The 13699-nt window shown below is 38.4% G+C and overlaps 1 protein-coding gene across 13 annotated transcripts in view; it reads left to right on the top strand.

Annotated features, from left to right (window-relative positions):
* The window catches only part of cacna1g (calcium channel, voltage-dependent, T type, alpha 1G subunit), a 192043-nt gene that overhangs the window by 134023 nt on the left and 44321 nt on the right, over nt 1–13699 (top strand). For all 13 annotated transcript variants that reach the window (XM_087784348.1, XM_087784342.1, XM_087784346.1 and 10 more), the window contains 7 exons: nt 1424–1517; nt 2686–2864; nt 3790–4122; nt 5429–5608; nt 6901–7001; nt 9642–9765; nt 12041–12109. In XM_087784348.1, coding sequence (XP_087640474.1) covers nt 1424–1517; nt 2686–2864; nt 3790–4122; nt 5429–5608; nt 6901–7001; nt 9642–9765; nt 12041–12109 — 1080 coding nt within the window. The remainder of the gene's footprint in view (nt 1–1423; nt 1518–2685; nt 2865–3789; nt 4123–5428; nt 5609–6900; nt 7002–9641; nt 9766–12040; nt 12110–13699) is intronic.

Genomic DNA, 13699 nt, shown 5'->3' with positions numbered 1-13699 from the left:
ATGCCCACACAAAGTCGAGTTGACCTTTTCACTGACCACAGGGAACAGCAAATACAACCCCTGAACAATCCATCGCTCAGCAGGAACGAAAGTGAAGTTCATAAAGACCCACCTCTTTCTTTGTCCATAGCTAAAAAGAGATGAGGACGAACACCCAGAGCTTTTAATATGTGGCTTTTGTGGGGGTTGCAAGGCTGGGGGTGATTAGTCCACAGGTAGTTCTCGAGAAGAAAAATAGTTTGCTAGGCAAATATTTTCCATCCAAGTTGATTCTTTTGTCTGAGTTTCTGTTGCCACACAAATATATTTACTGTTTGTTTAAAATGGACACAAAAACTTGCTAGAATTCCTTTATGTGATCAGATTTAGATAGACAAATGTTTCCTTTTTTAAGTAGAATCTCTTTTCATCGTTAAAAACATTCATTTTTCACAACCTTAACAATGAAAAAACGCATGGATATAAAATGTTGAGGCTCCTTTTCATTAGCAACTGCTTATCTTACAGCATGAAACGGGAAGATAGAAAAGTTTTAAACCAATTATCATCTCGACAAAATGTTTATGTGAATTTTTGATTAACTTTCTTTTTTTTATGTATTATAACATGTTATAAATACTATTATTTTGAAAAAAATATGGAATTATATTTCTTGATATTTCTTACATGTTTTCTTTTACGTTTTGTTTCTTCCTGATGTCATATCTTGTGTTTTAAAAATTCTTGTGTATTCAATTGTTTGCAGACTGTGGCGTAATATTAGTCATCAAGGCTCCCAGTTGGGTTTCAGTCTTAATCTCCAGGTGCTCTGTGGCGGGCTTGGATTCCCACGACTCCCTTTAAGTAGCTTGGACAGGCTGCAGAATTTCCGCCACCCAAATAAGTATCAGCCGGAAAAAACGATTGAATGAAGGTCAAACTACAGATAGAAACATTGTGAAATATGAACTTCTATCCTGTTGTGGCAAATTATGGCAATAAGTATTCAGACATTTCCTCCTTTAATGTGGAAAATGGTCTCAATCTTTTTATAAATCAGCGGAAAGAAAATAAAAAAGGGGGGAAACTTTGATTGTTTAAATCCACAATTCCCCTTTTTATAGAATCCAGCCCATGATTCAGGTAGCAACGAATCAAAGGATGCCACATACTCAGGTAGTTGTTGTATGTTCTTGTCAAGACGGAGAGTAAAAGTGTGATGCATGCTTGTGCTTCTGCATGTCGTTTTTGTCATTACCTGGAAGAAACTCTAGATGATCATGATCATCATGATAGCTCTCTTGATACATTTGACCTCTGCTGTCTGAAAGTTTCCCGTCCTCTAATAAAGGTCGGATCATCCCATCTGAGGTCGCTCCCGCCGCTTCCCCGTCAAGAATCTGACGAATGTTCTGTTTGTGATCCTTTGTGGTTGTTTGTCAAGGGTGACGCTTCAAAGTCTGGCTCCGAGATTGATTCTGTTGTGCACAGTATGGAGGATGTCAACGGAAGCAAGAAGGATCTCTCAGGTTCACCGGGTAAGATCTATATGCTGTATGACCACGGTATGAACAATGGATTTGAAAAACACTTTTTCCAGATCAACTTCTCTTTCTCTTTTGATTCTATTTAAATATATACTATATTTAAATGGTTTTAGAGATAATAGTTTCACAGAAAAACTGTTTAAGTGCCCTTGAGCCAGAGCAGATTTATATCAGTATTTCTAACAAAGCAAACAAAGTGACTAATGTTGCAACAATTAAAACATTGACGGCTTAATTCCATCCATAAAGTGGTCCGTGGACCAGAACAACTTGGCAGAGCTCTTTTCATTAAAGCCAGGAGGTGTTCAGCCATGTGAACCTGAAGGCGAGGATTAACATACCAACTGGCTGACATGGCTGGCCAGACTGGTCATACAGGCAGGAGTTTGGCATCAAGTTTCCTGCAGAGATTGTTGATGTCAGGAGTTGTGCTAAAATATGTGAAGATATAAAGATTCATGAAAACAAGTCTGCTGTATCATGGGACGGCGCTAGTAAAGCTAAATATTTGGTTGTCAGACGGAATCAAAACATGGCGGCTACATCCAACCGACGCAGGTACAGATCCCCAGGACGAAACTCACTAATGACTTTGGTCTTTCTTTGCTGTCTCACTGAAAACCATCAAACCATCATCCATAATTCCTTAATCCCTGTCCTGTCGTGTTTATCAGTACAACTGCACAGTGTGTCCCCACTTTACACTCTTACCCACTTCTCAGGATGCTCAAATATAATTGCTTACACAGTTAAAACATATTTAAGGTGGTTGATTAAAGCATCCCAGGGAAACCTTTATTAAATATTTAATAGTTCAGACATTATTAATGGTGATATCCTACTTAGTAGATCACTTGAGCTATTATGTATATGCTCTTCCCTGTAAAATCATGCCTGGGTGACCTACAAATGGTTTCACGACAGTGGGTGGCAGAGATGGCAGTTGCATTTGGTTGCAGTCATTTCTACTATAGCTGGAGTACTCATAGTACTGTTTGAAGAGTTTGTTTCTTGTTTTCTAAACATATGCACATGACTGTTGCTATTGTTTCTTTTTTTCAGGACGATATAAGTAGCTTTTAGTGGAGGAAGCCAGAAACAAACATGTACAATAACTTTTACATTTTATGCCTTTTTTTTGTTATATTCTTACTTGTAGTTCCTGTAAATGGCCATGTGGACCTGAAGACGAGCCTGACTCCGCCTCTAATAACCCACACGGCAGCTACGCCTATGCCCATACCCAAGTTACCCGTGGGCGCAGATCCCATGCTCGGCTACGAGTCTCGAAGAGGCAGCAACGTCTCTATAGACCCGGCAGCATTTGAGAAGTCTCTGGTTAGTCTTTTAACTTTCACTAATATTACAAAAGATTGTCGATCAGTATTGATTGTTGCAGAGTATTCCAGTTGCATGCATTGATACTTTGGATTATGTTTGAGTGGATACATACTTTGGGTTTAAAATGATTCTAAAAACTTCTTTCTTACATGTCCTATTGTGGGAAGAATGAAGGTATAATCATCATCCGACCCCCTCTATTACAACAATTGTGTTTTATCCTAATTGAAATGGTCATATTTTCAAAGATATTATATATATTATATTATATGATAATCATTTTTAAGGTTCTTAATGTTTATTGGCTACTTCTGAATAAACCTTTTTTTTAAATAACGATTAAATACTTCTACGGTATTTTCTTTTATTTTATTTTGTATAGTGTTACCTTTTCTTGCTTTTTATAATGTAAAAACAAAATGGATAAAGGTTAAAGAAATGATTAAAAAATATATATTTGTTTTCACTTAAATATATTAATTCTTAATATGACATTAGATTTGTTGCCTCCACATCAAGTCACCTAAAGGCCTTTATGCTTGCGTTTTTCATTCCTATAATAATAAGGTAATTATTTGCACAATCCCGGGGGCTCTGAGCTTCACTTCTCTACATTAAACCTTTAAAATGTCTCTATAAAGATTGTTCCTCTTCTGTGACTGTGTGTGAATAACGCTAAGATGATTGATGTTTATTAATTTAAATGACTGTTTGACATTTAACGAGTCTTTGCTCTCACAGGTTCGTCCACTGACTGTCACGCTCATGCCACAGTTATGACTGAAAAATCATCTGTTTTGTCAGATATGAATTTATTTCTATTTCATGTCTTGTCACTCCAAATCCAACCAGCTCAGAGAGAAAATAACACCTTAAGCGGGAACAACTTTTTTGAGCTCTAAATCTTGCGCTTGTTCTCCAGTCTAATGTCCGCAGCACTTCTCCTTACACACCTTGGAACTCGGGAAGCGGCAGAACAAGCAGACGTTCCAGCTGGAACAGCTTGGGCCGAGCCCCGTCGCTTAAACGTCAGAAGCGACAGTCCGGAGAGCGACGCTCTCTGCTGTCCGGAGAAGGAGGATCCAGCTCTGAGGAGGGCGAAGGTGGTGGTGAAGAAGGTGGCGGGTTAATGGAGGACGATGACACGTCATTGGCCAGGACCGACTCGATGTCCCAGAGGAGGCCATGTCACCGCAGGATGGAGTCTATGGAGACGAGGAGCTCGATGGATTTGCCTCCGGATGCTCTACTACAGGTACTTGACTTGAGTTTTAGGGGTCTATTGTATAGAGGGGGCGTCTTGTTAATTCACAGAGGGCACATGTGGTTCTTTGGATGGTTGTTATTTCTGGGTCAAGGTGGCCCGAAAAAAAAAAGTTTGTGGTATCCCTTGTGTTGTCTCTTAGTTAAGGTGAACGACCTGGGTTCCAGAAAAACACATGCGGTGGTGAAGGTCAATCACCTTGACCCAGAGACAACACAAGGGATACCACAAACACATTTTGTTCAGACCTTAGGTTCATCTTGACCCAGAGATATGGAATCTAGATTTTGCTTCTAAACTATTTTATTTTATGTTTTAAATTTTAATGAGTTTGACACAAGTGTTGTAGGGTTTGAACACATTACAACTGTTTTCCTCTTTGCATTCGTTAACTTATCATCTAGAACCAGCCATTTATTAGACATTAGTCATTTAAGAGTACGCCCATAAAACATTGTTTTACCTCTCTGTAATGTAAATGATGTAATGTTTTCCAGTCATTACCATGTCCTCAATTCAATGTTCAAAATCATATTTTTGTTTGATTCACAAAATGTGTAGTTCTTTATTTTGATCTTTAAAACATACACAGTGCTACAGCTAATATGTGAAAAAGAAGCTTTACCTTTCATTTTACAGTGCATGTAAAAAAAGGGAGGCTTTCACTTAAAAGATCCTACCTAAAATGGATCATGGGAATTACAGATGGTATTTACAATTTAGATGGATACAAGTTCTAACTCTTATGTAAGATAATGTATTTTTTTTTCTGCAAGAAAAAGGATATTGTTTTAAATGGAACATGGTTTGTAATGACATGTTTTACCTGCTTATTCTATGGGAGACTTTATAGAGACGAGAAAAATTGTTCTTGTTTTGGTTAAAATGACATTTTGGTTGAAAATTCATGTGTGAATTGTTTTTTTGTTTAACAAATTTCATCTTTAAGCTTGTGAGTTACTCTGCAATCGTAATTGAATAAAGATCTATTTAATAGCCCTAGAAAACTGTAAATACTGGCCCGATGGCTAAACTGTTTTTGGTCCATACACAAAATAAATGGTTCTCCATATCAAAAGCTTTTGAAGGGGGTGGATAAGCACTGGCTGACGTCCAATATAATGTAGTATGTTCACCTTTAATATGTGTCAGTGAAAAGAACCATCTACTAAACTCTCAGTGGGATTTTTTAAATCAATTTTGGAGTCCCTGATATAACACCCAAGTGTCATGTTATTACACGTCTGAAATCCGCTGATTGATTTTTACCTCATATACTTTTGTTTCTCTGGATAAGGTCCCCTTCATGTACCGCTCAGCCAGCATGCACAGCTCCCGACCCCCTTCCCTGGGTCTTCTACGTCCAACCGAACACACAGACTGTAATGGCAAGGGCTCTCCGTCTTCCCTGGCCCCCGTCCACATGTCTTTGGATGAAAACACAGGAGACGAAGCTGCAGAGGAAGAATCTCCCATGGTTAGTATAAAGACCTTTTTTTTCAGAGTTTTATTCCTACAAAATATAACTCACTAACGTCAAATATGTTAAGTTATTGATGGGAGTACTGATTACTTCATGCCAGGTACGATCTTTGAAAAACTGAACGCTAACCCCGACCTTGAGAGATAATAACTAATTCATGTTTGTGTTTGATGGAAAACTTTTGAGTAAGATAAATAACAGCCTTTGAAACGGTTACGAATATATATATATATATATATAAGCTAGACATGACATGTAAACTCTGTGCTTTTCTTACTAACGTGCAAGTAAACCGGATCTGATTTCTATTCTATGTTTAAGTAAAAGTGTAAAGTCAGGTTCCTAACTAGAAAGTTATGTTTTAAGATATGTTTCCCGTGAGGCTTGAACTCCGGCGAGGGCTGCCCTTTGTCAACAATTCACTGGCCTTCACTGATGATGTGCTCCTGTTGGCTTCATCAGGCCATGGACTATAAGAGCGGGTTTGCGACCTAGTATGAAGGAGCGGAGATCGGACTCCCAGTCCATAGTTCTCAGCCAGAATAAGGTGGGGTTTCCTTTTCAAGGTTGGGGATGAGACCCGGCCCCTAGTTAAACAATTTCCCGAAGGAGACCTCCTGAGGGATCAATAAAGTTTTACCTTATCTTAACTTAGTTAAAGAGTTCTAGGGGTCTTGTTAATGAATGAGGCAAGAATTGAGTGGGAGATCAATAGAAATATTGGGGCATCAGTTAAATGGACGCAGCACCATTATGTGGTGGTTAAAACAAAACCATAAGGCAAAGCTCTTGGTATACCGCTCAATCTATGTCCCTATGCCTCATCAATGGGCAGGAACAGTACAAGTGGTCAAAGCGGGATTTCTCCAAAGGAAGCTGGAATCTACTTATTTGAGTTTTGTGGGAAGCACAGCTCAGAGTAGAGCCTCTATGAGTTCAGGTGACTTGGGCATCTTATCAGTGTGCCTCCTTGTGGGGTGTTCAGGACATGACCCACTGGGAGTAAACCATGGAGTAGACCCCAAACCGCTCGGAGTGACAATGTCTCAGCTGGTAATGCATTGGAATCCCAAGGAAAGCTGGACCAACTGAAGCTGCTGCCTCCACTGTCCCACCCTGGATACATGGCATCCATGACCACAACAATGATGCATTTTTTGTCATTAAGTAACACAAATGTATAAAGTCAAACACACACCTGCTGCATGTTTGGTGTGCGTGGTTGTGTCCCAGAAGCTGATGTTCACGTTTGAATAATAAATACTTCATCTCTTCACCCTCTGCAGGGTCGTTTCGCTCGATTGGTTCACTGGTTGGAGAAGAAACAGCCCGAGTGGTGCCGAGACAGAGACACATGGTCTCTCTACCTCTTCCCTCCCGAGTCCAGGTACAACAATTATTTCAAACACTTGACAGCAACTGACTTTAAATCTAAAAGTCCCTTTGACCCAAATGTTTATGCAGCACATTCTTTTCCTTCTTTCTCTTTTTTTTAAATGTCTGCATTACCACTTCAGAGCTTTCTTTTATCTTGACACTTCTGTCATGTCAGGGGTGAGTAAGTACCAGCGAGGGAGGAAGGGAGTTTCCTATAGACGGCTTCTGTTATCTCATCCACGTGCCGGGGCTGTTGCCTCCCTCGCTCCAATTCCTCACCCTTTATTCAGCAATCTATCTTTCCTCGGGGCTTTGATGTGTTACTCTGCTGACTGTTTAGGAAAGTGACACATGACCATGTAAAACCTCTGAGCCCATCAACTATGGTGGAAATATAAGCATTATGACGAGCACATCATGGATTTGTTGAGTCAAAAACGGACTTTTCCCTCTGCTCATATAGAGGGAGAGATTAGAATATGAAATGTGTTGATATTGTCTTTGCAACCCGATTATCCATCAACTACTTTGTCCATTATTGGTTGTCAGTCGTGGATTTATTAGTCCAGTATCTGACGCTCTACTCCTGCAGACACAAATCTGTTTGGACGTCCCTGAAGCTAGTAATGTATTAGTTAATAAAATATTAAAAACAATGTTTATGTTCTGCCACACGTACGTAATGCTTCCTTTGATACATGAGACCATAAAAGGGTGGATCGTTGTCCCTTTGGCTGCTCCTCTGATACAAACCAAACAAACGCTCCCGACCATGATTTGCTTTCTCTTCACTCCACTATACTGTATGCTACCATCAGTTTGTTGCACAGTTATTATACATTATTAAGGACAATAAATGAGGTTTATGCAGTACGACAATGACATTGTTGATTCTTCAATAATAACTAATAACCACAGTTATTGTTAGAATTCTTTTTTTATGAACAGGCCTATGTTGGGCTACGACTTTGGTGGCGAGGGGACCACGTTTGTGACCCCAGATGTTACTGATGGTGTCAAGCGAAGAAGTTTGTCAAATTGAACATTAAACTGATGGCATCAAACAACATATAAGACAGAGCCAAGAGACTTGTGGGAGTCCATCTTTAAATTCACAATAGTTTGGTTAATAAGTTTTGAGCTTGTCGGAGAAACCATAAGCCAAACGTAAGAAACCAAATCTTTAACATAACTTATAAGTAAATCACTTTAAATTATTGAGTCTTTGACTCCAAAGTCATTCAGAAACCCTGCTTGACATCCTTTCTGGCTTCAAACCGCGGCGGCTTCCTGACTGCGATCACAGTCACGTCAACCTGACAGGAGCGTCAGTGGGAGGTCCAAGTCCAGAAGGTTTCCCATGTATCCTGAACTCACCTCGGCCCACTTTCCCTGCTTGTGTTGTTGCCTCTGTTAGTGAATACTGCGGGGGAACTTTTTAATGAGGACTGGACCGGCATGTTGACACTGTGTTCTGTGGTCGCTGCCATTAAGACGGGTGGGCTGTCGGTGTGGAGCCGAGGGGGTCTATTAAGAGGAGGACGACGGTTGTGCGAGGTTACTCTCCTATAGGATTTATGATGGGTGGATGAGTTGGATTTAGGTGGGGTTTGAATGGAGCGGTGGAAAAGTTGTAGAGGAAGTTGTTGAGGAACAAGAGTTGTTTCTTGTTATGAACTCACAAGATGATTTACAAATGTGTCTTAGTAAATTGAATTATGATACAGAACATCGAGGTAAATAAGAAAACACTGTTCATTCATTATTATTTATTAGAACCAATATAATTTTCTGTGACAGGCAGAAAATATCAATTGTATTACAGCTTCAAAAGGAATACTTGGGAAACACTGTGCAGTCTGTGTACCATCCAAAGATAAGTAAAGACTTACAGTTCAAATATTGTAAATTATAACAAAAAAAATATCAACAAATATTAGGTAATACAATAGTGATAATAAATAAAATAATAACAACATTTAGATGATAAAAAATGACATACATCTAGCTCTGTGGAGTAATAATAATAAATATTCATCAAATCCACAGCAATAAACATTAGTGCGCATATACAGAGTTGGGGGAGAAAGATAACAACATAGTGAATAAATTGAAGATTATATAAATTTGAAGTTTGACTTGCACAAATAGAAATAAACACATACATGTTTTTCTTTCTTTGAATGTTTGATTGCATCATTGTTAACATACCAAAAATGCATAAACTTGCATTCACTTTTGTTTTCTCCGGAACATTTGAATCCTCCTTTTTTTTACATTTAAATATGATTTTAATATAAAACACAACAGTAAGGGCTTAAAACATGACCTTTTCTTGAGTGTAAAAGTTTTTTCCTATTTCATTCCCTCTTTGTACTGTAGAATAATAAAGTTCATCATTTAAGATTCTCTCTTTCACCATGTCAGCTGTGGTTTGCAATGCTTGTGGTTTTAACATCCGAATAATTGAACAAAGTTTAAAATGTGACTTGATTGCTATGAATAAATGATAATATATTGAAATATAACCGAGTTAAATAAAAAAAATAGCAAATGAATGGTAACGGTAAATGAAAAGCATAACTGCATTTGTCACTTTGATATTTCATGACAGGGTTGATTTTGACCTCATTCTCTCGTTTCTCTCCAGATTTCGCATCACTTGCAGCAACATAATCACCCACAAGATGTTTGACCACGTGGTGTTGGTCATCATCTTCCTCAACTGCATCACCATCGCGATGGAGAGGCCTCACATTGAAGGTGGAAGTGCTGTAAGTCTCACAAAAACTCTAAGAAATTAACTCAAAGACACTTCTATGCTTCTTCGAAATTGTTAAAAGGTCTAGAAGTGTTTGGTCATTTCAGAGTCGAAGTCTTTTATATAAAGGATATACAACTTACTTTCACGCATAATTCTTGAATATTCTATTTTTAAAAAACTAGCTGAAATACCTGTTGCTGCCTGGATTGTAGGGACGTAGGTTTTTTTTAGTAAGACTCTGGAGAACGTGAAAAATAGGAATGACTTAAATACAAATTTAACATGAACATGACAAGAATGTTGCATAAGTTTGTAATACAAATTACCCTTAAAACGCTGAAGAGTGAGGACCGCGAGAAGATGGCAAGTTAAATTGTATAAAGGGCTTTACAATTGCAGAAATGAGCTGAAACTATGGAAGTCATTCTTTTTTAATATGTATTAAATATGGTTTACATTTTGACAAAATTTGACATATTTGAATCTTCTACAAAGGCTTTAACCCTTAATGTTTTCCTTTTCTTTAAAATGTTACTAAAGCAAACCTATATACCTTGTTCAAACTAATACAAAGATAAAATGGCCAAAAAGAATGTGACAAAAGCATTAGTTTTTTTCAAATAAACTGCAAGACAGAGATGTTACTCATTTGATGACTTGATAGACGAACGGCTTCTTCCCCCAAACATGATTTAGACACAACTTCAGCGTAACACTGATGCAGCCGACCCTCGGTCGACGCCATGTAGTTTCAAAGCAGCAGGAATCAGGCCGACCACTCGTTGCATAAACACAATAATTATCGCTGATTTTTTTTTTTTTTCTTCCTCACCAAACGAGGTGTTCTGTGGATGGGCCTAATTGCGGTTTGGTCTCGCTGGAATGCTCTGTTCTGCTTGTTCCGCGACCGAGGAGGTTGTTTTGTCGGAACCGATTCAATTATCTCCGGTTGCCTGTACGTGGATAATGTCCAGGAAAGAGAAGATTTTAACAAATGGGAGGCCGGCCCACCAGGCTGTTCACTGTCTGCGAGGAAGACGCGCAGAGACTGATTTTCCCACATTGATGCACTGATGAAAAATCTCAATCTTGGTCCTAATAGAAGGCATGCTCAGTTCTCATCAGGGCTGCACTCTGACGCAACCGTGAAGGTGATGCAGATTAATAGGAGAATGAGTCATGATGCCTAACTGCCTGGGGTGTTTTAACAGCCGCCATATTGTCGTTTCTAGGCCAAGAAATAATTCTATTCAGGTCTATGTCCTAGATCTTGGTAGAGATGAGCGTGAGGTTTAAGATATGTCTGCGTCATACTCTTTCTCTTTTAGGGTTGAGGTTGTTGTTGTGCTGCTTTACATTCTCTGTGACTCTGGGTTGACTCGAAGATGCAGCAAGTCTCTCATCATGACCATGTTTTGCAATCATTACTTTATAAAGTTCGCCGTCTGAAATCTCAGCAAATGAGAGGTTACGAAAGCGATCCATCATGATGTAATATTGGCTTCACTGCTCCTCCAGCCAGCTGTAATAACACCTGCTTTGTTTATACAACGAGTCCCTTGGAGGTGAAGACTTCCAAGAACAAATTGTTTTTGGTGGGAGGGGCTAAATCAAATTTTATAAAGCAAACATTTAAACTAAAAGAGAGTTTTGTACAAACAGACACATACTGATGATACAATAGAGATCCAAGATTAATTTAAGACACATTTAAATCAACACATTAGTTGAAAAAACAATTAAATCTGTGTTATGAAATCATAAAAGCATTTTTTTCCACCACGATCATTCCCGGTGACATCATGTCTCGGACATCTCCGTGTTTATAATCATGTGACTTTCTGTCTTTTCATCGGTGGCAGGAGACCGTGGGAAACTGGCGACGACATCCTTACACACACACACACACACACACACACACACACACACACACACACACACACACACACACACATACATGTAGACAGAGGGAGGAAGACGGGGTCGTGTCTTCCCAAATGGAGGGATAGGAGGTTAAACAAGCAGACAGTTGAGGATTTGCAAGGCTGCTTGTTTTCCCTACTTCAGTCCTTATTTAGTTTCGTAAATAGACTCAAAACTCTTCCGGCTTGAGTTCACACTAAATGCAGCCTTCAGCTTCAGCGTGACTGGATTTGTGTGTCATCATTTTCGTAGCAGAGTTGTGTGGTTCAATAACATCCTAAGCCTAAATTGCCTGACAAGTTTTCCTAACGGAAGTCGTGCTTCAAAGTATTTCAAATATTTTTCTCTATTTTGTCTTACAGGAACGGATCTTCCTCACTTTGTCCAACTACATTTTCACCGTCATCTTCGTGACAGAAATGACTGTAAAGGTATGGATTTTTGTCTTTCCAACAAAAAACAATGTGTGTTTTATGTTTGGGTTAATCCTGCTGGCAATTTTGTTGATTTAGAGAAACAACAATGGTAGGAACTTTAAAGTTCATGGACTTACAGCTGAAATACATCTGCAATTATTTTATTTTTTTCAGATAAATCATTCTAGATCCAAAACAGTAAAGCACAGAATAGGAAAAAGTAATTCAATTAACTTTAATGTAATAACTGTTTTCCCAAATTTGGCCAAAATCTTAATGCACACTGTAAATAAAGTATAGTAGAGCTGACCGAGTTGTTGCGATGCATTATGGGACTTTATACTATGAGCACATACAGGTACATCTCAATGATGATGAGAATATCATGAAAAAGTTCAATATTTTTTGTTATTCATTTCAGAATGTGAAACCCATATATTATAAAGATTCATTACCCATAGAGTGAAACATTTCAAACATTTATCTCTTGAAATGTTGATGATTGTGGCTTATAGATAATGAATACCAAAATTTCAGTCTCAGAAAATCAGAATATTACATAAGACCAACGAAAATAAAAGGATATTTTAAACAAAAATGTCAGGATTCTGAAAAGTATGTTCATTGCAATGCACACAATACTTGGTTGGGCCTCCTTTTGCATAAATCTGCATCAATGCGGCGTGGCATGGAAGCCATCAGCGTGTGGCACTGCTCAGGCTGCTTTGATAGCAGCCTTCAGGTCATCTGCATTGTTGGGTCTGGTGTCTCTCATCTTCCTCTTGACAATACCCCACACATTCTCTATTGGCTTCAGATCAGGTTTGCTGGTCAATCCAGCACAGTAACACCTGGTCATTGAAGATGACATGGTTCGTCAAATCCTTACCAAGGTCCCAGGGTCTGGAGGAAGGGTGGAGAGGCACAGAATCCATGTCGCTTGGAGTCCAGTGTGAAGTTTCCACAGTCAGTGATGATTTGTGGAGCCATGTCATCTGCTGGTGTTGGTCCACTGTGTTTCCTCAAGTGCACAGTCAACACAACCATCTACCAGGATATATTAGAGAACTTCATGCTTCCTTCTGCTGACAAGCTTTATGGAGATGCCCATTTAATTTTCCAGCAGGACTTGGAACCTGCCCACACTGCGTCGGCAGTTTGGGATTTGATTATCTATAAGCCACAATCATCAAAATGTTAAGAAATAAATGTTTGAAATGTTTCACTCTATGTGTAACTTTTTCATGATATTCTATCTTTTTGAGATGTACCTGTATACTGTCTCTCACAGGCAGTTTCTTCATAACAAACTTTTAGATTATAGTTACATAGATAGTGTTACCCTAATGATGTCAGAGTAAAGCAAAAAAATTAATTTAACTATAAATATTCTTTCTACCTTTCTTTGCTTTACTTTTTTACATTTTTTTATTTGTAAATGATTGGCCGTCAGAAGAAATTTAAAGGAGTTTCGTAAATAGTCCTTCTTTTATTAATATATAGGATATTTGATTAAATGGCAATTCAAAATGAAAAAAATATACAATAAAATTACAACTTTAGCTTATTTTTATAATGTACTTTCTGAAAAATTGTTTTATGTTT

Source organism: Callionymus lyra, chromosome 2 (assembly GCF_982586985.1).
Source record: "Callionymus lyra chromosome 2, fCalLyr1.hap1.1, whole genome shotgun sequence".
NCBI classification, from domain to species: Eukaryota; Metazoa; Chordata; class Actinopteri; order Syngnathiformes; family Callionymidae; genus Callionymus; species Callionymus lyra.
Note: the sequence above shows the minus strand (reverse complement) of the source record. Positions and strands in the feature narration are given on the sequence as shown.